The sequence below is a fragment of the Scaptodrosophila lebanonensis genome, unplaced genomic scaffold (genome assembly GCF_003285725.1).
Source record: "Scaptodrosophila lebanonensis strain 11010-0011.00,11010-0021.00 unplaced genomic scaffold, SlebRS2 tig00000150-arrow-arrow-pilon, whole genome shotgun sequence".
Taxonomy (NCBI): Eukaryota; Metazoa; Arthropoda; class Insecta; order Diptera; family Drosophilidae; genus Scaptodrosophila; species Scaptodrosophila lebanonensis.
In genome coordinates, this window is record NW_022060592.1 from 592,087 (window position 1) to 615,079 (window position 22,993).

Sequence of the window (22,993 nt, forward strand, 5' to 3'; positions counted from 1 at the left end):
CTGAACCGAAATTTCATTATACAGTACTACAATGCTTACGCTGCGCCGTCATAAGCGGCATTTTGCTAGCTTGGAACTCTTAGAGTATAGTGCGGAACTGTAATACTTTGTACTTCCATTTGTACGTTGAAATTATTAAAATAAGATAGTTTTACGTTAAGTTCAAAGTGTTGTAACCTCAATCATATTGTATTATTTGGAAGAATAAGAGTGCTTAAATACTAAAGCAGAACAATTTATTTATTTTTGGCGACAGCGGCAAAAGAAGCGGTAAAAAGTGGAAGAAGAAGCAGGCAAAAGAGAACCTTAACGCAGTTGCTCGGTTCTTTTTTTCGCAAATTATATATACACATGTATATATTTGTATTTATATATAAATATTGGTACATATATATGTATATCTATATATAAATGTATATACTAGCTTTCGTATGTGCATATGTATTGGATTTGTCACACGCGAGTACCAAAGGTACCAGTGCCAGTAATGTTTTCGTGATGCATTAGTTATGAAAGTGATAAGCAAATATCTACATTTTACAGGTTAGATTATTACCATCCGTTGTGTTTCAACACATAAATAATTAATAAAGCGACGAGAGTCAAAGCAATTGCAACAAAAAAGAGAGCGACGAATTTCAGCAATAATAATAATCGCGTTATTTAACGGATTTACGCTTCACGAAAACGTGCTTTTATACAAATATATGTTTATATGTATGTACGTAGTACATACATACGAATCCTTTTGGCACAACCACCGGCTGTATACTTAACCGCTGCTTGCGTCTCTGCCTCCGATACTATATTGACGCGTCGTACAAAAGGAACCATTCTCCTATATTGCAGTTTATTCCCTACAATTCGGCGGCACTTATATGTATGTACATATGTACGTACATACTTTCTTAAATTGTGTTCATCGGCAGCTGCAAAAAAAAACAACAACAACAAAAACTACATACTTATGTATGTGTATAAAGGAAATAATACTAAAAGCATAGCGCTAATGCCAACAAACATATTGTTAAAACAAAAGACATTCTAAATGCAGGGCGAGGAAACCTAATTAATAAAAAGGACAAGGAATATTATCAAAACCATTTTTTATTTACTTTTGTTTGTTTAATAACAAGTGCTGCCCCTCACAAACACCAATAGGCCCACACATTTCACACAACGATAGCGTCAGTTTGTGCAGATTTCGTTTGTTGTTGCTTTCACTGGTGGTGTTTTGTTTGACGTACGGCGTATATACTGTTCAACTGTCATGGCCGGTAAGTTTTTAAATAAGTATGTGAATCTTTTTTCAATTACTTTTTTTCGTTGATCTATTTTATGGTTTATATATAATATGCAGTAATTTAAATTGCCCACTATTTAAGCATTGTTATACTCTGTACATGAAATAAACAAGAGTATATTAGGTTTGCGCAAGCTGAAAAATGTGACAGGCAGAATTAGGCTTGGCAGACCCCAGAAAGTATATATGTATGTATATTCTTGATCAGCATGACAAGACGAGTCGATCTAGCCCTGTCTGTCTATCCGCCCGTCTGTCCGTATGAACACCTAAATCTCAGAGATTCTAAGAGCTAGAGACACCAAATTTTGCACAAAGATGGCTTACAACAGTGGACAAAAGTACTTTGACAACACATTGCAAAATTTTAAACCGCTTATTTCTGCAAACTTAAAATAGTAACCGTATCCATTCAATTTTTAAGAGAAAGAAAATATTAAAAGCTTAAAGAGAAAAAAAGATTGCATTGATAACGTAACACATTTCTTTTCTATGATTATCTGCGTAGTAGATTGTGATTTTTTGTCAGGACAAAAGTATTTTGACATTGCTTTTCATGATTTTTCTTATTTTTATCAATAATAATCACTGTTTGATCGCATTTTTTTTTTTAAATTATAGGCAAAACACGTTAAATAAGTAAATTAATTAGAAGTGAAAAATTCACTAAGTATAAAGCAAAAACTTCTGTAGAATACCTTAGCAAATAATAGAACATACCTAGACAAAAAATGTATTACAAATTAACAGAAAGCAGAAGCATTATTCCTTCAAAAATAAGCTCAGATCGGGAAGACCACGCAAAACAAAGCCTATAGAAGGCCGCATAATATTGAGGAAACGTTAAGGAAAATGTGATGAACACCAAAAGCAGTGTCAAGTGAGCTCAAAAAGCACCATAAAATATCAATAAGTAGAAAAACTGTCCAAATACGGCTAAGGGAGGCCGATTTTTTGCATATATAGCTCGTCCTATTCCTTTAATTCCAACAAAAAATAATCTAAAAAGTTTAATATTCGCCAAATTCCAATAAACAAGTCGCAATCGTTTTGGGAACAAGTATTATATTTGCCAAGAAATGAGGCCCATGTGCGAATGGGGATTACATGGTGGACCTCCAGCACGACAACTCTCCATTCCACAAGGCCCATATGAAAACTGCTTTTTTGGGGAATGTCGAAGTCAATACCTTAAATTGGCCAACTAATCACACCGATCTCAATATAATAGAGAATGTGTGGGCTTATAAAAAAAGAAAACGAAGTTCAAACTTATCAAGGACGTGCGATGAGACGACTGCTGAAGTTCAAGGAATTCGCCACGATATTTTATTAGAAATATTAAAAAATTTCGTAAAATCAATTCCTGTGTGCTTACAAAAGGTTATTGATATGAAAGGAGGGTTTAATTTTTAATAATATTTTTGTTATTTTTTTACCAATATTAACTTTTTCCCTCAACATTGAAATGTCAAAATACTTTTTTCCATCAACAGTTATAAAAGATTGACTTTAGTTTCGAAACTGTAATATGAAAAATTCTCAATTTTTGAATTTAAGAATCAAGAATCAATAAATCATAAAAAATCTGCATAACAATCGTATTTTTCTAATGTCAAAATACTTTTGTCCACCGTTGTACACTGCGCGACAACCGATTAACACACTCTTTAACCTTTCAGTGCAAATCCATATAACGCAGTACTCTGAATTTGTATTATGTTCAATATTTTTTTTGCGACAGCCGATTAGCACACTTATTCTTCAGTGTTAGTTTTTGCGAGTGTTTTGTCGGATTTGGTTTATTTAAGTTATTATTTAAAAAATTTAACCAATTTTCATTTAAATTGAGTTAATATGGGGAAAGCTAAAGCGTTGAATGATGCCAAAAATGCAAAAATAAAGACATACCGAGTGTGTCCACTCGACTCTTAAAATAACAAACATACTTAAACGCAGCCGTAAAGTTATTTTCTCATTTTTAAGTAATGTATAATTGTGGAAAAAATATGAAAAGGCGGCCCACCTACAGCTGTTGACAACTAATTAACAACGATGGTGCCGGTTGAGGATTTCATCATTTTTCTCCTTTTTTTAATGTGCTCCATAAAATGTTTACATATTCTATATGTGAGACCTATGAACTTAAAAACAAACCACAGTTGAGTTCAAATTTCTAACTAAAATATTTTTTATGAGCGATTTCCTGCCCATACCGCGGGTTTGACGGAGACAAATAATAAGCAACGTTTACTTGATTTGTAAAAAAAATATATGAAAACTTAAGGAATAATCCAATAAAATTATAGTTTTAGATTTTACAACATTAATATTTGGTGGGAAAGCTTTTCTGCTTTAATAGCTGTACATCGGCGCTGCAAGGACATTATAAAGCGCTAGCATCTTTACACAGGTATTCCATACCACGCATCCTTAATTTTTTGGAATGACGTCCAAATTCGCTACATTCTGTTGGGCGACCACTTTTTTAACGTCGTCCCGTAAATATTCTATGTGATTTCGATCAGGGCTGCACGATGGCCATTCAATAACTCTAACAAAACTTGTGTCCAAAAATTGGTTTGTTGGACGCGCCGCATGTTTAGATTCATTATCTTGCTTATAGGCACAAGCACCCGTAATTATACTCTGTACATAAAATGTACAAGAGTATATTAGGTTTGCGGGAGCTGAAAATGTAAAAGGCAGAAGGAGGCGTGGCAGACCCCACAAAGTATATATATTCTTGATCAGCGTGACGAGACGAGTCGATCTAGCCTGTCTGTATGTCTGTCCGTATGAACACCTGAATCTCAGAGACTATAAGAGCTAGACACCAAACTTTACACAAAGATGCGTTGTACGCTGTGCAAGTTTTTTTTTTTTTTTTTATTTTCTCCCCACTTCCCCCCTATGGGGGTTTTCCCGATTTTCCATTCGTATAATCGCCTATATCTCCGAGACTATAAAACCTACGGTCACCAAATTTTAGTCCCAGATGCTTTATGGGAATACGCAGAAAATGTGTATTTTGAAATTTCCCTCCCTCCCCCCTCCCATGCAAATCGCGATTTTCTCTAACTCCCGTAATTCTTAGAATTTCGAACTAAAATTTAAAAAAAATACCCCCAGTTAGTAATTATGTGTCCGTATGCCAAGTTTCATCATGATAGACCGATTTAACAAGAAGTTATAGCCATAAATATATTTGCTGCTGCAGCGCTGCCCGCGGCTGTTGTTGATGCTGGTGCTTTGGTTGACTGCAAACATGCTTACACAGACACGAATATACGAGCATGAGAATACATACACTCACATAGACGCAATTGCTTTGTATATGTGCAATTATACACCCTTTACGTGAGTTCGAGTACCAAAAGCGGTAAAATCGATCAAAAGTTCTTTTTTAATTCTCTTACTTTTTCAATTTCTATAATTATTCTAAACATATGTACAGAGTATTTCAAAGTCGGAACACCCGACTTTAGCTTTTTTACTTGTATTTTTATTTGCCTATGCTATTAAGACATCCCTCAATATATCGACTTACTTCTCCCAAGTCACAATCCTCTCGATGCAGAATATGAGACCAACTCCGTTCCATGAGAAACACTCTGAAATATTTATTTTGCCTCGACCATACTTGACGACAGTTGTACACACTTTGGATTAAGTTTTACTACTTTTTGGCGTCGCATATATTTTCTTCCATCAAGACCAAGCCGGTTAATAATTATTTCATCAGTCCGGACTAAATATTTCCATCTGTTAAAAATTCGTCGTCGTCTTTGCGCAATTGTCACCATTTTCTTGATGCGTAAGTTTCGCCGATGGACCCTAGCCTCAACCAAAACGACCAGCGACCGCGTCTTAAGATATTGTTGCATCGTTTTGATACCAAAATTCAATGTCTACAGATCCCCTACGTGGATCAAAATTCGAACAACCTTGCTATCCTTGTGCGCCGATGTTTTGCGCGGTTTCTTTTTGCGTGTAATATTTTATATTGTGTCATACCTTTGCAAATGCATACGATCATTGAAAACCATTGTTTTTAAGCAACTTAGGTCTGTTGATATTGCCTGATAGGACATGCCAGTGTCCTGAAGCTCAAAATTGATTTACGTAAGGCCGGGGTACATCTTTTACCCTTTTCCATGATTGATTATATTTTCTATTGACCAAATTTGATTAAAATGCATTCTCAGAACCATAATCTACAAAAACTTACTTAATTTGTATAAAAATATACCGAAAATACAAAAATGTTGACCCTTTTTGAAATCGTTGCTAATAAGCTGGCACGGCAAAATCGCACAACTCAACATAAAAATCAAAATTAATAATTGAACGTTGCCGTGCTTATTAAAACTGCGACACATTTATAAAAAGGAATAGTTAAAGAAGATATAAGTGGTGATTAGGTACCGTTAGATCAACTGTAGTTATTATGAGAGTCGAAAAATCCCTTCAATCCTAGTCGTTGTTAATTAGTTATCAACAGCTGTATCTGTATCTATTGAGGCTTGCATACTTTAGATCGAAGGCACAGCCGTGCCGGTGGTGATGGTATGGGAAGCAATTACATATTAAGGAACCATAAAACTGTAATTTCTTACAAGCCGTATGAATGCCACAGCATACACTGATGTACTGTAAACAGCTTTTTCTGTCATCAAAGATATTTTTGGGTTCTTGGAAGTGAAATTCCAGCAGGATAACGCCTATCCACACTTCGAGAGTCGTAAAGTCTTGGATTGAGCGTCAAAATGTGCCTTTACTGATCTGGGCGATACATTCGCCCGACCTGAAGATTATAGAAAATGGTTTGGGATGGTTAGAACGCAAAGTATGCGAGTCTGGAAAGCAATACCCATTCGAGTCGGAACTAATTGAAGGAATAAAAAGTAAAGAAATTATATGACTCCTAACCCAACAGGGTGTACAAGGTCACAGTAAACCGTGGTGGCTCAACACATTATTAGTTCATTTTAATTAACCTAAGAATATGCAGTAATTCATATAAAAATTTTATTTGGGGGTCTTCAATGTCCCTTTTCTTATGTTATTCGATATTTACATGAAGGTGTGCTAATAAAATTTTCTGGTGTATAATTTAGTAAACTTTTATTAGCTAAAGAATTAATTTTAAAAGCTTTATACGATTGGCTGATATTAAGCTTTAAAAGCAAGATGAATGGGGTATGCTAATCGGTTTTCGCGCAGTGTATATAAAACAGTTTGTCCTAACTGACTGATTGGTGATCAACGCATAGCCCAAACAGTAAAACGAGCTCCAAACTTTGTTTGAAAAATAATCATTTTTCCAATGATCAACATCAAATTTGGTTTTTAAAATCTATAAAAGAATACAAAAGAAACTGCATACTCTTTTTATTTTTTTTAATATTTCTTGTAGCTTGAATTATTGGGGTCTTAATATTTCTTCACTTTATTCCAATTTAAAAGTTTGTGTTATAAATTTTAGCCGATCGATTTACAAATATGGGACATCAACATAACTAGTCCTACATCTTGGCACTCAACGATTTTCAAAATATAGAAATAAGTTTTTCACTTTACAAATGCAACAACAACAAATAAAAAAGAATGCAAAATATATAACAGTTGAGGACGTCAATACACACGTGTGAGTGTGTATGGATTAGAGATGGGCATAGTCGGTGGTTTTTGTTCGTGGCAACTGCCGTGTCTCATATTCCGATTTCGTGCGTGGTTATGTTGACGCAATAGATCTGCAAAATAATCGTTGGCAGCATCGATCTTTTACGATTAATCGCTATTTTAAAAAAAATAAAATCGATTAATCGTTAAGGAAGAAGAAGAAAAATTAAAATTTATTTTTAATGAGATCAATTTCATTAATTTAACCATTGGTTTTTGTTTGTAAACAGTAACTGGTCTACTATAAACGGCTTTAAAGCGGCGCGTCTGTCAGAGAAGGTGTATCCCGCCTTACTGAACGTGCGTTCAGAGCAGTGTTGCCAGCACCTCGCCACAAAATAAGGATATAGAAACAAAAAAAAACCGAAAAAAGGGATAGAAAAATTTAAAAAATACAGAAAAACAGAACAGCTAGTTTTTTCATATTAATTTTGCCTTTTATTGTTTGGAATGTCAGGGCGTCGTTACAATAAATTATTATTATTACTAATTCGTCAATTATAGCATCATTGACGTCTGCTTCATTGTCGTATGACGCATTTGTGGCTATCATTTTAAGATATTTATCTGGATGTTTATACGTATTGCAGCATGCACCATACCGGCGTAACCCGAATCTAGTAAATGGTTAAAATTAATATGTCCATTAATATGAGTCCATATATGATTTTACTTCCGATCAAAACTTAATAATAGGGTAATAAGATACTGTAATAAGATTTTTTCTATATTATCGTTGTTGATTTTAAACAACTCTAAAATTAAAAGAATAGGCTCTTTGATTGTTCGTAATACATATTCGACGGAAAACTTATCAATAGTTTTTAAAATTTCAAAATTTTCCGGTAACCTTAAATTTAAGAATACATAATTGTTATATTGAGGTATAAACAACAGCAATTCCCATACATTTGTTTCAGCTGATTAATTAATTCGGTAACAAAATCTGTGCAATTCAATCGGATATTATCCTTAGTATACATCCCTTTTTATGGGCATTTCAAAATCGTCTTCAAAAATGTCTAATTCGACATCGGGCGTAATAATTTTGGATTTAAGTGAGTGAATTAAATATTATTTACACAAATTCCAGCTTTATAAAAAAATGCTGTCAGCCCAAAAAAAAGGATGGATTTCCATATAGGGGCTGTTTGATATTTTTCCAGTCTGTAGCAATTTTTAAAAGGACAGATCTATCCGGAAAAAGGCTGAAATGGCAACACTGGTTCAGAGGCAATGGAGCATGCAGGAATGCACAAACACTTAAAGATGCAATTTTGATAGTGTGTCTAAAATTTGCAAAAATATAATTAGCAGTTAAGTTTTTATGTAGGAAGCCCGGAAGAAATGTTGTTCAATTTTATAATTCTTTCCATCATTTTGAATGAGCTGTTCCATCTCGTGGGTACTTCTTGTATTAGGCTAAAGGGGTTTTCAACATTTTGAGCGGCTTTTAATTTTGCATATACAATAGAACTGCTTTTAAAAAAGGTGACAATCCGATTGCACTTTGATAATGTGCCTGTTATAAAATCTCGAATCAATACATCCTCAATTACAAGGTTTAGTCTATGTGCAAAGCATGGCAGATGTCTTTTCTTTAGAATTTCACAAGCTTTTATCATATTTGCAGCATTGTCCGTAACAATAGTAGAAGTTTTATGCAAAATATTCCAGTCCAACAGTACTGTACGCAAAGAGTCAGCTATATTATTACTTGTGTGATCGGTATCAATATCAAGTTTGTTCGTTGATAAAACAGCTTCTCTTAATACAAAGTTCTTGTTTATGAAATGGCAAGTAACTGTGACATAAAATTCATTCGCCCGCGATGTCCAACCATCCGCTGTCACGGCACAGTATTCTACGTTATTGAGAATCTGAACAAGTTTTTCTTTCATTTCTTTGTACATATTTTGTAGATGAACGTTTCTCAAAGTTGTCCTACTGGGCAATACATACCTTGGATTAAGGTAATGTACGAAATCTCGAAATCCACGATCTTCTACGATGCGAAAGGGTTGCATATCAACGGCAATCATGCGGGTTATTGCTTTGTCAAGCTCCTTTTTATGCCCGGAGTTTTTTTTCATAAAAATAGTTTGAGCTAAAGAAAGTTTTTATGCTCGCCACAGGATTCGACTCATGGGATAAAGTTGGATGAGTCCGCAATAGGTGATTGAACAAGTTAGTTGTATTTCCACCTGTTCTATAATCCAATCCACAAGTTTTGCATTTTATTGAGTTTCTCCCTAAAAAAATTCCAAATGTCGGACGTTTGCCTTCCCTTGCTTGCCACTTTGTTCCACGCACTCGTCAACTTCCTTGATACTTCCTAAAAATGAAATAAAAAATGTAAATTGATGTACTGCTAAAAGGTTAACATACAAAAATATATCAATCTAAATAGTACACACAATAATGAAATAATTAATTAAAACTAAGCTGTGTTTATGTGCACAGAAAACAAAAATCATTTTTCTATGCGTAACAATCATATTTATTTTGCGGCATCGTGTATATGTATATACAAATACACTGCCGCTCAACTAAATAGGTTCAAAGAATGCTGCTTAAATTTCGTGAAATATTTTAGCATGTACTGCACATACATTTTTTTAAATTTAAAATTACAAGTATTTACCGTTGATTTGTGGAATGGGTCGCGGAAAACAATTGAATGACTTTCAAAAAGTTCAAATTCCGGCCTGAATCAGCGTCAAATTGCATTAAAACTCGGAAGAAGTCAAAATGTTGTTGGTGATTTTGTATGTAATGAAATAATTTACGGGAAAAATGTGAAAGGAGGTTGTATCAACAAGACAACGCAAAGTTTATACCGCAAGAGTCATAAAACAGTGGATCAAGGACAAAAATGTTAAGTTACTTGAGTGACCGCTATACTCACCTGACCTAAACATTATCGAAAACGTTCGGGAATTGTTTTCTCGTAGAGAATACGAGGGCGGGAGACAATTTATCGACACTGAGAACCTTGTTGACGCCATTAAGAAATCCTGGGTTACTATATCGATTACAGTCCCAGAAACTTATTATAGGTCCTTAAAACGTGGAATCTTTGAAATTATAGCAAACAAAGGTGGAAGTACTAAATACTATTTCACTCGTAATTAGTATATTTTTATGATTAAAATGACCAAAGCCATGAAAACCCCGTTTATTATTAGTTTTTTTTTTTTTTAATTTTTATATTACTGAATCTATTCAGTTGAGTCAATATAATGAGGCATTTTATGCTGTTTTTTTTTAAATTTAAAAAAAATCTAAAAATTATGTTGAATGTTGAAGCGCCAAACTGTGGTGTTCCATTAACAATAAATTATTAGAAAATTTTATTTCATTAAAATCGACGATTTGCTTCACAAGATATAACTGTTTTAACTTTTGAGAATCATTGAACCTATTCAGTTGAGCGGCGGTGTATGTATGCAGTTTTGCGCATAAAATATACGTATACATACACACATACACACATACATACATACATACATACATACATACATACAAGGTGTGTTCCAAAGTAAACAGGACTTTAAAAAAAAAAAAAAACAGAACAAATGGTTTTTTTTGGCAAAATCAATTTATTTTATTCAAAATAGTCTCCTTCTGCTTCAATACAGCCTTTTACACGATGCAAAAGCATGTCGAACGAGTGTTTTATCTCGTTGGCCTGTATGGCCGCCAGTATGCCGGTGCAAGCCTTTTGAATGGCCTCTACGTCTGCATAACGCTTTCCTTTCATGGGCAAATGCATTTTTCCGAAAAGGTAGAAGTCGCACGGTGCCATATCAGGTGAATACGGAGAGTGGTTAATGGTTAAAATGTGATTTTTGGTCAAATAATCGGTCACAAGCGTCGATCGTCTGAGCAATTTTTAGTCGTCAGTCAATTTGTGTTCGGTCAAAATGCGATAAATCGATGTTTTGGAGATATTCAATTCCATTTCCGTCAATTTCAATGATGATTTCGGCTGATTTTTGATGAATTCATGCTACAGGATAGGCAATCATCGCCATAAACTTGATACATCAATTGAAACGTTTCGGTAAATGTTTTACCAATTTTAAAACAAAATTTAATGTTGGCTCTTTGTGTGAAGCTCATTTTCGCACCCATAACTCAAACATACTGACACTTAAAACGCAATAACTTCACTTCCAATCGATGAAATGTCATGCAGATTCTAACGCACCAGTCGACATATAGATAGCGCCACCAGGGGGCGCTAGATTCAAAAAGTCCTGTTTCCTTTGGAACGTACCTTGTATGTCACATGTCAGCGTGCCCCAGCAAAAATGCTAAACATCGATTAAATGTATAGCGGTCACTCAAGTAACTTAAAAATTTTGTCCTTGATCCACTGTTTTATGACTCTTGCGGTATAAACTATGCGGTATCTTGTTGATACAGTTTTGTACACATTTGTATTCTTTTTTGTCGACAAAAACTGAATGATGATGTGAGCATCGGAAAAAACTACATTCTGCCATTGCTTGTCCCAGGACATGTGTTTTCTGGAAAATCGGAGACGTGCCACCTTACGTGTGTCATTGAGAAGTGGTTTTCTTTTATTATACTCTGTACATAAAATGTACTATACAAGAGTATATTAGGTTTTCGGGAGCTGAAAATGTAACAGGCAGAAGGAGGCGTGGCAGACCCTACAAAGTATATATATTCTTGATCAGCATGACGGGACGAGTCGATATAGCCATATCCGTCTGTCCGTCTGTCTGTATGAACGCAAGGATCTCCGAAAGTATAAGAGCTAGAATAACCAAACTTGGTATACAGATTCTCCTGAGACCGAGAAAGGACGAGTTTGTTCATTTTTTCTGATCCCCCCCCCCTATTACCGATTTACTATAACTCCCGTAATTCTTAGAATTTTGAACTAAAATTTGGTAGTCACATTAGGTTCGTAATTATATATCCGTATACCACGTTTCATTATGATAGAATGATCGGAAAGAAAGTTATAGCCATATAACCAGGCCCAATGCACACATATGTACATACATATGTACAAGTACACAAACACGCATAAGGCACGATTCTGATGTAAATGTAAATGTATGTATGCATGCATGCATGGAATATTTTATATTTAATTATTTAATATTTAGTTAATTAATTAAATTCATTTAGTTAATTAATTAAATTAATTAATTAATTTAATTACTTTTTTGTGGGGTGGTACAGGGTATTTAAGAGTTGAGCCTGCTCGACTTTAGCATTCCTTTCTTGTTTGATTTCCCCCCCACTTCCCCCATATGGGCGTTTTCCCGATTCTCCATTCGTATTATCGCCTATATCTCGGAGACTATAAGACCTAGGGATACCAAATTTAAGTCCCAGATGCCTTATGTGAATACGCAGAAAATTTGTATTTTTGAATTTCCCTCTCCCCCGCAAATCGTAACTCCCGTAATTCTTGGAATTTCGAACTCAAACTTGGCAAATATCTCCATTTAGTTATTATAAGTTCATATGCCAAGTTTCATCATGATAGACCGATTTAGCAGGAAGTTATAGCCATAAATGTATTTGCTGCCCATGCGCTGCCCACAGCTGTTGTTGATGTTGCGGTTTGGTTGACTGCAAACATGTTTACACAGTCACGAATAGACGCGCATAGGCATTCATATACTCACATAGACGCAATTGCTATGTAAATGTCCAATTATACACCCTTTACGTGAGATCGAATAACGAGGGAGGTAAAATCGAGCAAAAAAATTTTTTTTTTAATTCTTACATTTTTTAATTTTTATAATTATTCTAAACATATGTACAGAGTATTTCAAAGTCGGTACACCCGACTTTAGCTTTTTTACTTGTTATTGTACTATATTTGGGAAATGAACTCTTTAGAAACTTTTGAGAGTGTCGGAAGAGAAATATCATATCTATATATATAAAACAGTTTGTCCTCCTGACTGACTTACTGATTGCCAATCAAATCGGGACACGAAAAGCTGTGCAATCAACGCTCAGCCCTAATGGTAAGAGCTAGGAAGCTGAAATTTGAGCTCAAGTATCCCATCGTAGTGTAGGTGACCACTAAGAAGGGATTTTTGTAAATTCGAGCTCCAAGTGGGGGAAAATGAGCTCTAAAGTTTGTTTGAAAAATCCGCATTTTTCTACCAATCAACTTTAAATTTGGTTTTAATAATCTATAAAAGAATGCAGAAAAAACTGCATACTCGGTGTTTCAAAATTTGTGTTGGAGCTTGAATTATTGGGGTTTTAATATTTATTAACTTTTTCAAATTAAAAGTTTGTGTTATAAATTTTGTACATATATATATGTATATATACAGTGGGCCGTCGAACACTGTTGTTTAATTGTCTGTCTATGCTTTAAATCATAAGTGAAATTTTTAAAACGAAAATCAACAACGGCAACTGCAAGTCATTGGAACGCTCTTTTTCTTTCGTTCACATTTTTTGACCACCCACGCTCTTTTATTGCAAATGAAAAATGCCAAAAATTTACGGTTACCGTCGCTAGGCAACGACTGAGTAAGCGATAGTAAAGCAGAAACCGAATAACGGAGCTACACATATTCTGCTTCTCATTGCGGGCAGATGTATGTATGTATATGATTTGTTCTAATTGATCTCAATAAATTATAATATGTTATTATCTAGATATTCTGTTTATTGCATTCAAACTTCGATGTTTCGATATCGATAGTGTCGGTGGATTCAGCTATTTTACTCTAGGAAATTGAGATGGACATTGTCAGTGCTTTTTGATCGTGGCTCATCGCTGCACGGCATTGATACGAGTGCCGTGTTTCATGTTCCGAGTTCGTGGGTGATCGTATTGACTCAGTAAGGCACGAAAAGACACAAATGTTAGTTTACTCGTATAATTATTCCCCTTTTTTGCACATAGTCCATTTTAAAACGTTGCGTTAGCTCTATATATATCAAACAGTTTATCCTGACTGATTGGTGATCAACTCACAGCCCAAACGGTAAAAGCTAGGAAGCTGAAATTTTGACTCAAGTATCCTTTCATAACATCCATAACAGTGTAGGTGCGCACTAAGAAAGGCTTTTGGAAAATTCAAGCTCCAAAGGGGGGGAAAACGAGCTTAAAAAATATTAGTTAAAGTGGTCATGTGTGTGTACGTTTAACGAAATATTTTGGCAAGAACAAAAATGTAACTGACTACTGAACAATTTTTTGTCATGAACGGAAAATGTTCATTTAAATACCTTAAATGCGTTCCTACTGGTAATAAATAAGTCGAAAATATATGGATAGGTCATGCACACACAAAATAAAAACAAGTAAAAAAGCTAAAGTCGGGTGTCCCGACTTTGAAATACTCTGTACATATGTTTACAATAATTATATAAAATAAAAAAAATTAAGAAAATAAAAAAAAATTTGATCGATTTTCCCTCTCTCGGTATTCGAACTCACGTAAAGGGCTTATAATTGCACATTTACATAGCAATTGCGTCTGTGTGAGTGTATGTATGCCTATGCGCATCTATTCGTGTCTGTGTAAGCATTTTCGCAGTCAACCAAACAGCAACATCAACAACAGCCGCGGGCGGTTCTTCGGCAGCGCTTGAGCAGCGCTGCAGCAGCAAATATATTTATGGCTATAACTTCTTGTTAAATCGGTCTATCATAGTGAAACTTGGCATACGGACACATAATAACTAATTGGGGGTATTTGCAAAAATTTTAGTTCGAAATTCCAAGAATTACGGGAGTTACGATTTGCGGGGTAGAGGGGGGAGGGAGCGAAATTCCACACTGTTGTTTAATTGTCTGTCTATGCTTTAAATCATAAGTGAAATTTTTAAAACGAAAATCAACAACGGCAACTGCAAGTCATTGGAACGCTCTTTTTCTTTCGTTCACATTTTTTGACCACCCACGCTCTTTTATTGCAAATGAAAAATGCCAAAAATGTACGGTTACCGTCGCTAGGCAACGACTGAGTAAGCGATAGTAAAGCAGAAACCGAATAACGGAGCTACACATATTCTGCTTCTCATTGCGGGCAGATGTATGTATGTATATGATTTGTTCTAATTGATCTCAATAAATTATAATATGTTATTATCTAGATATTCTGTTTATTGCATTCAAACTTCGATGTTTCGATATCGATAGTGTCGGTGGATTCAGCTATTTTACTCTAGGAAATTGAGATGGACATTGTCAGTGCTTTTTGATCGTGGCTCATCGCTGCACGGCATTGATACGAGTGCCGTGTTTCATGTTCCGAGTTCGTGGGTGATCGTATTGACTCAGTAAGGCACGAAAAGACACAAATGCTAGTTTACTCGTATAATTATTCCCCTTTTTTGCACATAGTCCATTTTAAAACGTTGCGTTAGCTCTATATATATCAAACAGTTTATCCTGACTGATTGGTGATCAACTCACAGCCCAAACGGTAAAAGCTAGGAAGCTGAAATTTTGACTCAAGTATCCTTTCATAACATCCATAACAGTGTAGGTGCGCACTAAGAAAGGCTTTTGGAAAATTCAAGCTCCAAAGGGGGGGAAAACGAGCTTAAAAAATATTAGTTAAAGTGGTCATGTGTGTGTACGTTTAACGAAATATTTTGGCAAGAACAAAAATGTAACTGACTACTGAACAATTTTTTGTCATGAACGGAAAATGTTCATTTAAATACCTTAAATGCGTTCCTACTGGTAATAAATAAGTCGAAAATATATGGATAGGTCATGCACACACAAAATAAAAACAAGTAAAAAAGCTAAAGTCGGGTGTCCCGACTTTGAAATACTCTGTACATATGTTTACAATAATTATATAAAATAAAAAAAATTAAGAAAATAAAAAAAAATTTGATCGATTTTCCCTCTCTCGGTATTCGAACTCACGTAAAGGGCTTATAATTGCACATTTACATAGCAATTGCGTCTGTGTGAGTGTATGTATGCCTATGCGCATCTATTCGTGTCTGTGTAAGCATTTTCGCAGTCAACCAAACAGCAACATCAACAACAGCCGCGGGCGGTTCTTCGGCAGCGCTTGAGCAGCGCTGCAGCAGCAAATATATTTATGGCTATAACTTCTTGTTAAATCGGTCTATCATAGTGAAACTTGGCATACGGACACATAATAACTAATTGGGGGTATTTGCAAAAATTTTAGTTCGAAATTCCAAGAATTACGGGAGTTACGATTTGCGGGGTAGAGGGGGGAGGGAGCGAAATTCCAAAATATACATTTTCTGCGTATTCACATAAGGCATCTGGGACTAAAATTTGGTGTTCCTAGGTCTTATAGTCTCCGAGATATAGGCGATTATACGAATGGAAAATCGGGAAAACCCCCATAGGGAGGAAGTGGGGGAAAATCAAAAAAATAAAACAAATTCGTATAGAATACACACATAACGCATCTTTGTGCAAAATTTGGTGTCTCTATCTCTTATAGTCTCTGAGATCCAGGTGTTCATACGGACGGACAGACAGGGCTAGATCAACTCGTCTCGCCATGCTGATCAAGAATATATATACTTTGTGGGGTCTGCCACGCCTCCTTCTGCCTGTTACATTTTTCAGCTCCCGCAAACCTAATATACTTCTGTACATTTCATGTACAGAGTATAACAATTTGAAACATTATATTGAGCCGGGCTAAGGCAGGCAGTAAATAAACTTATAATTGTAAGAACATTTTGCTTAGTTAATTAAACAAACTTGGCGAAAATTGTGTGTCGCCGATTGGGCAAGTCTGTTTGTTAGCGAAAATGTGAATGGTCATAAACTGCCATTTGAATATACAATACGGACCAGGGAAACAAAATGTAAGTACATTTTTGTAATTTCTGAATTCAATTTCAAATGCTAATTTTGTAAAACATAGATCGCCACAACAGGACGCAAATTTCGTCCAATTTATGGAAGCACCCCCCGTAACTGCGCAAAATTCCAAATGATGTTATAAAAAATGTAACAAATAAATTAAATTTTTCATAAGCAACATTCTTTTGTGGGATCAGATGCTCTTCTTAAACATTTGTGTTGTATTTTTTCAACAATTAATTGGCGTTTCCGCAAATGCTCGCGGGCCAATATTAATGCAAATGGCATATTTGATTTTTATTTAACATTGTACGTTAGAGAATTTAAACACAATTAGTGAGTCAAATGTGAGCGTCGACAATCAGCTGTTGCTGACAACTGGCTTGGAAGGGAAGTTCGAAAAAATGAAATCTTTCGAAGTTCTGTGGCACCGACGTATTTTTTGGGAGTTTTCAAAAACAACTGTAGACGAAACCACCCTTTTATAAGACCTTTTTTAGGTATGGAGTGTGTTTTTACAATTTATGAGTGACCATAAATATTTAAGCTAACGTAAAAATTTGTTATTTTTAAATTGTCCTTGATGTTTAACGCATGTTTGTTGATTAAACATACATTTTTTGAGTGCTAATACTATCCTCGATTTTATTCGAAGCATTTGTTTTGTCATCTCCTTACTTGCAGGCAATGGAGAAGCGTCTTGGTGCTTCTCACAAATTAAAGGAGCCTTAGATGATGACGTCACAGATGCAGATATTATATCCTGCGTTGAATTTAATCACGACGGGGAGTTGCTGGCTACTGGCGATAAAGGCGGTCGTGTCGTAATATTTCAGGTATAACTTCTACTATTAATAATGCTATTTTTAATCTCTCGTGAGCAACTAGGTTCTTAATGTAATTTTGTGTTCTATTTTTTTTTGCTGGTGGGGAGTGGGTAAAACAACACTTAGTAATGACACTGTTAAGGTATACAAAACAAATACTGAATACGAACGATTATCGGAGCCGCGATATGCGAGTGAGTTTTTGGGTAACTACTTTACGGGCTTCTGTTTCCATCTGTTGTACTGTAATGCACCTGGCGGAACTTCAGTTTTTGTAATCTGAACTGCTGCACACAAAACCATAGACACAATACCGATGTAGATTTACATATGTATGTCATTTGAAAAAGTAAATAAAAGCTAAATAAAGAATATCTTTCCGATTTTACAGTTAGTTTAGGGAAAAGAATATTTTGTATTTTATATTAAAAGTTCTTTATCTGGGAATAGGGTAGTCAAGTTCGCTCAGTCCATGTCTTAAAGATACATACTTATATAGTACTATTTACAGTTTATTTAAAAATATTTATTTTAATGAATTAACTAATTTATACTGAGTGAAATACTCGATAACTAATAATAATTTTTAAATTTTAGCGTGATCCCGCCTCGAAAACAGCTAATCCACGTCGCGGAGAATACAATGTTTATTCCACTTTTCAATCTCACGAGCCGGAATTCGATTATCTAAAATCGTTGGAAATTGAAGAGAAAATCAATAAAATACGTTGGCTGCAACAAAAAAATCCTGTACACTTTCTGTTGTCTACAAATGACAAAACGGTGAAATTATGGAAAGTCAGTGAGCGCGATAAGTCCTTTGAAGGCTATAACACAAAAGAGGAGAACGGTCTGATTAGAGATCCACAAAATGTAACAGCCTTACGAGTTCCTTCAGTGAAGCAAATACCACTTATGGTCGAGGCTTCACCCCGTCGCACCTTTGCCAACGCGCACACATACCACATTAATTCAATTAGTGTTAATTCTGACCAAGAGACTTTTCTATCTGCAGATGATTTGCGTATAAATCTTTGGCACCTGGAGGTAGTTAACCAGAGTTATAATATTGTTGACATTAAGCCAACTAATATGGAGGAGCTTACCGAGGTTATAACCGCGGCCGAATTTCATCCGACTGAGTGCAATGTATTTGTGTACTCTAGTTCAAAGGGCACAATACGACTATGTGATATGCGCTCGGCGGCATTATGCGACCGACATAGCAAACAATTCGAGGAACCGGAAAATCCAACTAATCGCAGCTTCTTTAGTGAGATTATCAGTTCGATCAGCGATGTCAAGCTCAGCAACTCGGGTCGTTACATGATCTCCAGGGATTACTTAAGCATCAAAGTTTGGGATTTGCATATGGAAACAAAACCCATTGAAACGTATCCGGTAAGTGTAAAATATGCCCTATACCTTCATTATTTTATTTATGTATCTATGAAATGTTGATTACAGGTACACGAGTACTTGCGTGCCAAGCTGTGCTCTCTGTACGAGAATGATTGCATTTTTGATAAGTTCGAGTGTTGTTGGAATGGCAAGGACAGCGCCATAATGACCGGCAGCTATAATAATTTTTTCCGTGTTTTTGATCGGAACTCAAAAAAGGACGTTACACTGGAAGCCTCCAGGGACATTATTAAGCCGAAAACTGTGTTGAAGCCCCGCAAGGTTTGCACTGGTGGCAAACGAAAGAAGGACGAAATCAGCGTTGATTGTCTGGATTTTAATAAGAAAATACTGCACACCGCTTGGCATCCGCATGAGAATATCATCGCTGTGGCGGCGACCAATAATCTGTTCATTTTTCAGGATAAATTTTAGCCAACACCAATTGCATTAAGTACCCTGCAAGTCTTCGTTCGATTGGTTTAAAAATGTAGCCCTTGCAACTACTTCGTCATCAACGTTTCATATACAATTAGTTGTACTGCTATTTTCTTTTCAATTTAGTATGTGCAACTGCACTAATAATTGCTTACTTTTTAAAGCTATCTGTCTTCTACATCAAGTCGGCATTACACATACCCTTTTTTACACAAACAATGCACACTCATAAAAGCAATAGATACTACTTTTTTCTTAGGCAATACAACTATTCTACACATGGTATTGAACATTAAAAATTCATTTTGGATCGTAATTGGAAATAAACTAAAAACACGACTTAATATTTTTATTTTGATGCCTTGTACGTTATGTAATTCATAAAATAAAGATCTATCACACAAATTTATAATTATAACCCAGAAAAATTGAAAACTCGTTTTGAAAATGTTCTTATTAGAATGATGTTTTTGGAATAAAATGTCTCTGATTTATTTTACATCTATATTGTTGGCTACGATAGGACAACTTGGCTATAAAATCAAAGATATCCTATTATTAATGACACCAACCATAAACTGTGAACGTTTTTTTTTAAAAAAAGGCGAGCTTTTTACTTGTTTGTATTGACGTGCACCGCACATAAGGTTTTGCTTCTCTGTTATTATTTTAAATTTATTTAGTTTGCAGAACAAATAATTTTATATAGGCTCCATTGGTTGTTAAGATTAAAACAGAAACATAGAAAAAAGAACCTAATTATTTGAACATAACTTCATTCCATTTTTAAATAACATCTCCAAAAACAAAGCGCTTGTATTTTCTAACCACAATTTAAAATGCTCATTTTAAACACTTTAAAATTCTAAGAATCTATTTTAAAAACAATTATTAAAGCATAAAATTTAAGATCTTAAGCATAAAAACATATTCAAATCACGACACGTTATGTAAAATATTAAGATTATCAATTCGTTTTTATTTTATTTACTATACATATTTAAAACTAGGTCCTGCAAATGCTAAGTTACTCTTTGCATTACATTAATCAATATATTCCATCTTGCTTTCCTAAATACACATGTATTTAGTGTTGTTATTCATTTGTCATAGTTACCTAGTGTTAAAGAGAACAATCGCTGACAAATATAACGGCTAAATAATTTAATATATAATATAATTTAAATGTCTGACATTAAAACAACTCAAAATAAATTAACTTCAGAAACAAACATAGTTACACAGTGCTTCATAATAATATGAAATAGATATATATTCTGTATAATATAATGAAATTGCATTCAGTACAAATTTCGTTAAAAAAATATAATAAATATTGTAATAATTTTTTATTGAAAAAAAAAATGAAATGAATATATATATATATATATATATATATATATATATATATATATATATATATATATATATATATTCAATTCATTCGTTTTATCCAATTCATTTGTATATGTTTATTTCGGTTTTCCATTAAAATTGAAAATCAGACAGTATTTTAGAAAAAACAGATTTTCAGTTTTTTTTTTTCTTGCTATTTATGACTATTCAGGAATTCACCCACTTCTAAAGCCAGAGTTAATTTAAGCAGCACAAATTTACGATAGTTAAATTCGGCAACATATTGCGATAATATTTTTGTAAATAATAATAAAAGCAATAATTTATTTTGCATAAAAAAATTCATTCAATGAAATAAAACACTGGACAGTCAGTAGTAGTGCCACGATTGCAAAAAAGAAACGAAATGCAATTGATAAGTTTTAAAAACAAAGTTTATATTGAATATATTAAAAAATGAGAATACAGCATAGATTTGAAAGCAAGAGAGTACATAATAAAGGTATAAAAATAAGATGAAACATTTAAAAATGTCGTTTTAATCTGACCTTTAATTGGAGGATATTATATAAGTGGGCGTATGTAATAACTAGCAGGTGTTGCCCGCCTTAACCCGGCTCCATATAAAATGTTTTAAATTGTATTTATTTTGTGTGTGCATGACCTACCCATATGTTTTTACCTTATTAATTCCCAGTAGGAAGGGTTTTAAGGTATTTAAATGAACATTTTCTGTTCTTGACAAAAAATTGTTCAGTAGTCCGTTACATTTTTGTTCTTGCCAAAATATTTCGTTAAACGTACACACACATGACCATTATAACTAATATTTTTTAAGCTCGTTTTCCCCCCTTTGGAGCTCGAATTTTCCAAAAGCCTTTCTTAGTGCGCACCTACACTGTTATGGATGTTATGAAAGGATACTTGAGTCAAAATTTCAGCTTCCTAGCTTTTACCGTTTTGGGCTGTGAGTTGATCCCCATTCAGTCAGGACAAACTGTTTGATATGGAAGATAGACTATGTGCAAAATAGGGGAAAAATTTGTTAACGATATATCGATACGTCGATCCATCGATGTTTGCCCAAACATCGTACATTATTCATGTTTTGCTGGACGGTCGCATTTCTTTGTGTGGTTTACCGAAGAAGGTATATTTGTATTATAAATTATTTTATGTTTTTATTAAAATGTGTATTTTGTAATATAAATTTAAGATTGTTAAGCATTTGACCTTAAAAGGCGTAGCTGCAACGCGTCGTTGTTTTTCAAACTGTATATAATCTATTTTTTTAAGTAAGCCACACAAAGCCATCAAAAGTCAATATTACGAGTACTTTATTGATGAACAACATTAAGTAAAATATTATGACAGTCTCTCTTAATATTTAAACATTTTTTATTTCATCGATGTTTTTTGCGATGCATCGACCATACATCAATTTTTTATAAAGAGTCATCAACATCGATGTTTTTCCTTCGACTTACGTCCCTATCAAAAAGCACTGACAATGCCCATTTCAATTTTCAAGAGTAAAACTTTCGATAGTTGAATCCACCGATACCATCGATATCGAAACATCGAAGTTTGAATGCAATAAACAGAATATCTAGATAATAACATATTATAATTTATTGAGATCAATTAGAACAAATCATATACATACATACATCTGCCCGCAATGAGAAGCAGAATATGTGTAGCTCCGTTATTCGGTTTCTGCTTTACTATCGCTTACTCAGTCGTTGCCTAGCGACGGTAACCGTAAATTTTTGGCATTTTTCATTTGCAATAAAAGAGCGTGGGTGGTCAAAAAATGTGAACGAAAGAAAAAGAGCGTTCCAATGACTTGCAGTTGCCGTTGTTGATTTTCGTTTTAAAAATTTCACTTATGATTTAAAGCATAGACAGACAATTAAACAACAGTGTTCGACGGCCCACTGTATACAAACATACATACATACAAACATGTATCAGAGAACTGCAAAGAGTATGTTCGACCACCCTTGCTGAAAATTCAATCAAATCAGATCATTGCTTGGCTGCAAACGAGCTCGAACGAGTTGAGTACTCTCAGCATTTTTCTTATGATCGAACTTGCATGAGAAATCGTTCTATTTCTACGAACAAGCACCGGATTGGTTT

At 34.4% G+C, this 22,993-nt stretch overlaps 1 protein-coding gene across 2 annotated transcripts; it reads left to right on the top strand.

The window, feature by feature from the left end:
• The first annotated feature begins 203 nt into the window (after positions 1–203).
• LOC115629453 (protein phosphatase PP2A 55 kDa regulatory subunit) lies at positions 204–19,827 on the top strand. Of its 2 annotated transcripts, none has more exons than XM_030525917.1 (5): positions 204–270; positions 850–1,277; positions 17,511–17,662; positions 18,251–19,054; positions 19,121–19,827. In XM_030525917.1, exons 2-5 carry the CDS (start codon positions 1,271–1,273, stop codon positions 19,487–19,489), a joined length of 1,332 nt encoding a protein of 443 aa, XP_030381777.1. In that variant the 5' UTR covers positions 204–270; positions 850–1,270; the 3' UTR covers positions 19,490–19,827. The 2 variants fall into 2 exon arrangements, with proteins under 2 accessions (XP_030381777.1, XP_030381778.1); XM_030525918.1 differs by having other exon boundaries at positions 249–270; positions 1,137–1,277.
• The last annotated feature ends 3,166 nt before the right edge of the window (positions 19,828–22,993 follow it).

Coding starts and splice junctions, on each gene's coding strand:
- LOC115629453 (XM_030525917.1), top strand. Junction 17,663..18,250: donor GTCGTGTCGTAATATTTCAG/GTATAACTTCTA, acceptor TTTAAATTTTAG/CGTGATCCCGCCTCGAAAAC. Junction 19,055..19,120: donor AACCCATTGAAACGTATCCG/GTAAGTGTAAAA, acceptor TGTTGATTACAG/GTACACGAGTACTTGCGTGC.